Source organism: Nilaparvata lugens, unplaced genomic scaffold, assembly GCF_014356525.2.
Source record: "Nilaparvata lugens isolate BPH unplaced genomic scaffold, ASM1435652v1 scaffold2271, whole genome shotgun sequence".
In the NCBI taxonomy this organism is placed as follows: Eukaryota; Metazoa; Arthropoda; class Insecta; order Hemiptera; family Delphacidae; genus Nilaparvata; species Nilaparvata lugens.
This window is the reverse complement of record NW_024090288.1, coordinates 43,979-52,137: the sequence shown is the minus strand read 5'-3', so window position 1 is coordinate 52,137 and position 8,159 is coordinate 43,979. Positions and strand designations below refer to the sequence as shown.

The 8,159-nt window shown below is 32.5% G+C and overlaps 1 protein-coding gene across 1 annotated transcript; it reads right to left on the bottom strand.

Moving 5' to 3' along the window:
- Positions 1-489: 489 nt before the first annotated feature.
- On the bottom strand, positions 490-7,798 carry LOC120348739 (UDP-glucose 4-epimerase-like). The gene is made up of 3 exons (XM_039443941.1): positions 7,774-7,798; positions 3,445-3,579; positions 490-785 (listed from the first exon to the last, which is right to left on the bottom strand). The coding sequence occupies exons 2-3, from the start codon at positions 3,569-3,571 to the stop codon at positions 505-507; spliced, it is 408 nt and encodes a 135-aa protein (XP_039299875.1). The 5' UTR covers positions 3,572-3,579; positions 7,774-7,798; the 3' UTR covers positions 490-504.
- Between the last annotated feature and the right edge of the window lie 361 nt (positions 7,799-8,159).

Below are 8,159 nucleotides of genomic sequence, written 5' to 3'. Positions count from 1 at the left end.
ATTTTGATAAATTGGAACGGACTCACAGTTTTTTTCTAAGCTTTTGTCCCTGGATAGCAATTTTTCGGTAGACCATCAGTCATTGTCCATCAGCCTTTCACACGCATACACACTAATACCGTTTATTCAATTTTTTTCACTTGAATCAACCGCACACTTCAACCGATTGCGAGCGAGTCCGGGAGGAAGTCCAAAGAGGAGTGAACGAGAACAGGCCGAGCTCTTTCTAAGTTGCCGGGAGAGAGTCCCGTTACAACGACAGATAAGGCCGTAGGCCAATACTACCCCAAAGTTATGAAGGTGGGGGGGGGGTAAGCACCCTCAATTGCAAAAGAGAGAAATGAAACTCTCTATGTAAGAAAACTAAATAAACATGGAGGTAGAGGGATAATTCGGAGAACACCTTTCCGAGAGAGGATATAATAATAATTAAAAATATTACTTGACAGAAAACATTATTACATTTATAATAACACAGAATTGAAATAATAGCTGGCTGGCACCTTATCTTATCGATAGCCACTCACTATCAATTTGAGCTATGCCAACCCGCTCACAGAATGTGTTGTCACAATATATACATTGTATGGGATACACTATAATTTGTATGCAATAACCTTCTGCAGAATGTATTGCATTGAAATAATTTGTTGGAATAATCATTACCTTGTTGAAGACGTCTGATAATGCATCCTGATCGCAAAGGTCAACTTGGTAGAATGTGATTTTCTTTCCAGTCAACCTTTCGACTCGCTGCAATACTTCTGGTATTTGCTCTGAATCATCTAGAAAATTGAAATTGATTGATTTTTGATCAACTACAGTGATGATTTGTAAAATGTATTAATTACTCAGTGTATTGCAATGTTTCCAAAAGTGAACAATAATCTACATCATTTTATTATAATTTTTTGTGAATGAAAAGCATTTTGATTGATTATTTTTTGAACACAGAAATATGATTTGCAACCATCATTTCAAACTATTTATTCATCATTTAATTCCTTAAATTGTGTGATCTATGTTGAACAGAAAACATATTTTGGAAACGGTGGGTGCATATTCCATGTTATAATGGCATTATTTGTTCAACATTAGTGTTGCTATCATGCGACAAAGCAGATAACCTTTTCTAGTTCCACAACGTTGCGAGATGGTTTTTTAACAATGTAGAAATATAATTAGTGAACAAAATATTCAGGTAATCTCAATTATGAAAATATATTATTAATACATTGGAAAATATTTTTTCTTGAATAAAATTTAATGGATTATTCAGGTGATCTCAATTATGAAAAGTCATTATATTAATTCATTGGAACATATCTTTTCTTGAACAAAATTTAATGCATTATTTCTAACAAGAATGAACAGTTGATATTACATCAGATATACCGGTATCCTCTACAGAAGGCAGTGGCAATGCAGAGAATCGGCAAAGCTGTTCTCCTATCTTTATTCACTGCCATTATAACGTGGACTTCACTATAGCATTAATTCAATGTTTTTTTAATTACACTTGAAAATTGGTCTTGAAGAGTTGAAACTAGTTGTGTTTGTGTTGTGATAAAATAAAAGAGTAATTGCAAACTTTCATAATGTTTTAATAATTTTAGTAGCCCAAATGCCTATAGTTCATACATAATTACTCTGACATGGAGGAATATGCGGAGCAGAGAAATGGATTAGATTATATTTCTTTATTTATGCATGTTACAATATTTACTGGCTTATACACTAATTTACATTAAATGACGATAATGCTAGTTATTCAACGAATTTTACAAAGTATAAATAATTAATCAATGAGAATAAAGATTGAATGCAATTAGAATAACAATAATATAATAATGTGATGTAACTTCATAAATCGGCGGTGTTTCAACAAATAATTGTCGATTCTCTAAGAAGGATATAAAATATCCTTCCCATTACCACACGATCGGGAGGGAGATCAGTCAATTACAGTGATGAATAGTCGTCATAGCATCGCAATTGCGAATAATTTGTCGATTAGAATCAGTCGACTCAGTGCTTTCAGTTCAGAGAGGAAACTATGTATGCGCATCATGAGCAGTTGAACACTCACTGAAGGAGTGATAGGACGCTGTCTGCTTTGGCAGAGCAACATCGCCACCGCTATACCCCTACTTTTCTCTGCTCCGCATAGCTCTGCTCCAAGTCGGAACTAATTTTGTATGGACTATGGTCCAATGTGACCAGTGCCCAATAAAGGTCAGCGTTGGTAAACCACCCATCCACACACTGGCTCTGGTCGTCATTAGGCCAACATAAGGATGCGGCACAAAAATAAAAATCTGGTGTGGTACACTCACACAACTTTCCTTGCTAATTCAACTGTAAGCCTCATTCTCAAACGAGAAAAATTTAGGGGAATAAAATAATGACGATTGGCGGTAACATATTTGAAACTACGATCAGACTACTGTATATGTGTATATATAATTGTTTTCAGAGTTCTCTTTCCATTGTGTAAATTGTGAAATTCGATGATTTTTTCTAAAGTCGTCAAAACAGCTGTTCTACAGATGAAATATCTCGACTATATGTTCTTTTTATGAACTGCTCTACCTACCTACCTCATTCACGAGAAGGAGGTTACAAAGTCCATTTCTCTAGGATGGGGTGGACCCCCCATTAGTTTCTCAGGAAGTAGACTCATGCCAGTTGATAGAGCTGATAAATAACTATACAGGGTATGAATTTGAAAAAAAAATCGGTCGAGTCATTTTTGAGAAAATCGTGAAAAACATGGTTTTTAGTAATTATCCGCCATTTTTCTTGAGAATATTACGGAACTCCTGCAATTTTCCCAGAAATGAGACTCATGTCAGTTGATAGGGCTTATGAATAGCTATCCATGGTATAAATTTGAAGAAAATCGTTGGAGCCGTTTTCGAGAAAACCGTGAAAAACATGGTTTTTTAGTAATTATCCGCCATTTTTTCCGCCATCTTGAATTTAATTTTATTGGATTTCTTACTGTCGGATCCTCATGGTATAAGGACCTTAAGTTTGAAATTTCAAGTCAATCGGTTAATTAGGAATGGAGCTGTGGTGTTCGCAGACATACACACACACACACACACACACACACACACACACACACACACACACACACACACAGACCAATACCCAAAAATCATGTTTTTGGACTCAGGGGACCTTGAAACGTATAGAAAACTTGAAGTTAGGGTACCTTAATTTTTTTTGGAAAGCAATACTTTCCTTACCTATGGTAATAGGGCAAGGAAAGTAATAATGAAGTTTGAATATTTACAGACACAGAAGAGATAAAACCATCACCTCTAAAAGAAGTTACTCTACAGAAATGATGATACAGTTAGAATAAATACGAACTGGAAAACAGATGCAAATTCAAGTTCACAAGAAAATAAACCTTCACCAATATTAAATACTTGCCTTTCCATGCATTTACCAGATTATCCAATACGATAATATCGTATCCATTCTCAAGAAGTACTAAAACAGTATGTGAACCAATAAATCCAGCACCTCCAGTGATTAAAATAGAAACATCCCCAACCATATTGGATGCTGCGTAAGGAACAAATAATACTATTAGGCACCAAACATTAAACAATTTTAACTATACATAGAACGTTGGATTCAACTCAATCGGGCATGCAATAATTATATTTGTAACAAACATTTGATCCTCTACAAATAATATTACTAAAATTATTAATAATCAAGCACTTTAAAAACTGAATTTCTGTTCTTGACATACAATAGGACAGAGAGAAAATTGAATTGAATAATTGCCTTACTCTGCAAGTAAAGTCCTCTAAAGTCCTAACTAAAGTCCTCTCTGTCAGCCTGAAGAGAGAAAGAAAATGTGTGCCTCAAAATCCAACAAATTGAGAACACAGATACTGTTATTGGTGAAATGTAGTGATATTTATCCATAATGAAAAACTGGAATGTTGTCTAGAAATATCACCAATTTATAGAAAAACTATTACATACATGTTTCAACCCCCAATGTTTCATTATTTTAGTGATGAAATAGTATTTATCTGTAGAATACAACATGAGTTCTAAAATCTTATATTTCTTTGAAAAGATTTGATAATGTTTTCATACTTATCAGGTTTTGTTTTCATACAATAGAAGAGATGAAACAGGCTAGCTTTCGTCCCTGGACTAATCTGGAGTTATGAATGGCAGAGAAAAGTTATTCAACTTATATCAGAGCATCTATGAGGATAAATTTCAAACTGTTATAATGAAAAGTTCAAACGTTCTTAAAAAAAAAATAATTATTGAGGAAATGAATAATACGCTAGACAAAATAACAATAATTGACTGTGCTGGATATATCTCTAAATAATCATATTGAAAGTTACTTTCTTGAATGCTCATGTTTAAATATCTCTAAATACTCATAGTGAAAATTACTTTATTTCCTTTCAATGCTGTATTTTTCATGACAGATGTTCACAACGACGAAAAATACTCTGTATAATTGCAGAAAGCTCTGGACTTTTCAATTTTCATGTGTTTTTGTACCAGTTAATTTTCTTGATAGTCTAAATGTGTACTAATCAAGAGTATGTGAGTGTCTAACGATTGAAAAACGTGGAAAGGTCATGATAATTGGAAGTAATTGAGAACTTGAATGGCCTTCCACTAGAAACAATAACTTACTATTATGAGGAAAAACATCCACTCAAGGAAATGCTTCGTATACTTGATTTATGTTCAACGTATTAGGCCTATCAAGATTTTAAATAGACTATTTTCCTCTAAGAAATTACTGATAAAGAATGAAATCCAGGATTTGTAAAACGAAATTAATACTAAAAACAGGTTGGAGATCAAAATGAAATGAAAATGAAAATCAAGCTGTTAAGCTTCTAGGTCTTTATATTGATAGTAAATTAACATGGAGGGAGCAAGTGAATATGTTGTGCAGAAAAATGTCTAGAGTGACATATCTTATGAGAAAATTGAAATACTGTGTAAGTTCAGATGTACTTTTAACAGCCTATTTTGGTCTATTTCATTCCTTGTTAGCATATGGAGTTATACTCTGGGGAAATAGTAGCACTGCCACAAAGGTACTCATTCTTCAAAAGAAAGTAATAAGAATTATTGACAATCTTCAGCCAAGAGAATCATGTAGATACAGTTTTGTAAAATTTCAAATCATGACAGTGCCAACATTATACATCTATAACAATTTAATGCAAGTAAAAAATAATCTCTATAAGTATGACAGTATTGGACACTCATATAACACGAGAAATCGATCAGATCTTGCTATTCCTCAAATTAGATTATCAAAAACTCACAAGAGTCATCTTTATCAGAGACGACTGATGTTCAATAAACTTCCTCTATGGGTGCGGAATCTGCCGGAAAAAGCTTTTAAACATGTTTTAAATAGATGGTTAAAGAACCACCCTTTTTATAATATAAATGAATACCTAGTATCCGACACAAATACAATTCAAAAATAATAATTTCTAAAGAATTATATTGTATTTCATTGTAGGTATTATTATAGTAGTATTATATTATTTATTGTATTATCAAGAATATTTAATTATATGTATACATAGTATTTTTTAAAAAACTGACTGTATTTTGACGTAGCCTATTACAATTAAGTTTATTTAAAGGCAATAAAAATATTCTTATTCTTAAAATATGTACCGTACCACTGGGGGGAGGTTTACATGGATTTACTACCTCAATGTAGGATTATGTTCAGATTAATGAATTTATTATAATTATTAAAAAAACAGTGAATTTGTATTTTATTAATCCCTGTTGGAAAAATTTACATCAACATGAATGGTTCTCAACCCATTTTGAAAGGCTTTCACATTTGCATGCATTATGCATTCTGAGTCAGAAAAAGTCCACAAGTTTAATGACATTCAATAATTTCGTACCTAACGCAAATCGATAATGTAAATAGCACAACATCCACATTAATTAACACACAATTTATATAAATTCTATTATATTACTATTATATTTCATGATAATTGGAATGTAGTTGTAGCTCTGGATACTATTGTCATACTTACGTGTAAAATCTTAAAAACATGTTAATAAATAGGCTACTAGCTAGGTCAACTACTAGGCTCCTAGCAATTTTAATAATAATATAATAGGTAACAAAGATTGAGATTACAAAATTTGGAGGTAGATATATAGAAATCTAGTTCCATAAAAATTTGCGGGATTTGTATACTTGAAAGAATAAGACTTTGATGTTGTCAATACCATTTTATAGTGGTATTGCAAACGTCTTATTTTTTCAATTTTGGAGAAATAACACATCTCCCATATAATCAAGTTATTAGGATTGTATGCCTTTGGGTGATTCGAAAACAGCTGAACATAAGAGTAGGCTACCTTTTACAATTTTCTCCTCTAATTTTTCTGTATTATCCCATCACAATTGGTAGTTAATTATCACCAAGAGATTCATCTTAAAAAATCTCTATACTAAGTAACTTTAAGCAATTACTTTACTGACTCATTTCTGTAGAAATTTATGGCACTTAGAGCCGTTTGCACAGTGAAAGCTTAAACTGAATCCAATCAGCTGGTGGCTAAGAATGAACCACATTATAATGAACGAGACTTCATATGGATTTAATCCAGTTTACGATGAAATTTAGTTTAAACTGACACTGTGCAAACGGACCTTAGGCTATCATTAGAAGAATTTTTTTTGGATTTGTATTTTGAAATTAATTAATCTGATAAATTCAAAATTATTGTAGTACATAGGCTACATTTTTTGGACTCAAAATAGTGTGTGAATTAAGTTGTTATCATTTACATAACCTCTAGACTGTGTATTCCAAATTATGGTTTAAAGCAGTTTTGGGCGAATGCCTGTTGTTTTTACCTGCATTGTATCTATTGCCTATGAATAAATTAAATGAAAATGAAATTAAAGATTGTTGTACATATTAGGCCTAATCATTCAGAGGCTTTCAGAGTCGAAACAGTCATCTGGGCATCATTTAAAAAATATATATATATCAGGCCTATTATAAATCAGTATTTATTAGCCACAAATAATTGCTTGTTACAGTTAAAATTCACATTAATTTTTCCAAAACACAATAATTAGGTAAAATATTAGAAAACATATTATACAATATTTTGTTTTACTTCCTCTAAGCCCTACAAGACCTATGTCTGTGGGGAAGTGTGTGTATGTAGGGAGAAAAGTTGTTTTATAATTTTTGAAAACTGTGCCTTCAAGAAAAATGACTTTTGAATCCTAGCACTTGTATTTCAAATCCAGTGCCAAACATACCAGGTTTCAGGTCACCTGGTCGGCGATCACTAACGGCCCTGGGCTTCAGGGGCTCTAAGCTCTGTACCCCAGGTAGAAAAAAATAAATAAATACCGGTAATCCATTTAGCAGGAAAAAATGTTGCATTCAACATCGAATTTTACCTTGATGAGTCACAGGGCCCTGAGACCCAGAATTTTTGTTTAAAAAATTATTCAATTATATTATTTAGAATTAATCACATGTATAGATGTGAGATGTAAAGTTGAAGATAGAAAACGCATAAACATAACAAACGCCTAGTGATAAGAACCAAACTATAAGTTAATTACCCAGCTTCAAGTGATAGTATACCAAAATATTCAATGTGAATAAAAGAACTTGACAGTTATAGAATAATAAAATACAGTCACTATTATAAAAATCGTTCTTGGATAATCCTTCTTGGAGCACTACCTACCTATAAATGACAGACCGCTTTTATAGGTTATCCCCAACTGTTCTAGGGGAGAGGAATAAACAATTTTCCCAAATATTCAGGGATGTATCTCCCCTGTTAACGATGGAAATTAGGCTACCCCCATTTATCATAACCGGGAAATTTTAAGGGTAGAAGAAGCTGCTGGTGCATTGTTTAAGGATATGAACTACTATAGGTGGCCATACTTGTCTTCTCAACCACATACTTGAAACTCAATAAACTATGATCAACTCTGAAAAAATATAAGCTACATTGAATTTCTTCAATATAATAGATGGTGAAAAGTAACAAAATTGACTCACTTTAAAGTGCTATCTTTTTATTTTCATGCTATCTCAGTCCATATATATACTAGACCATTCACT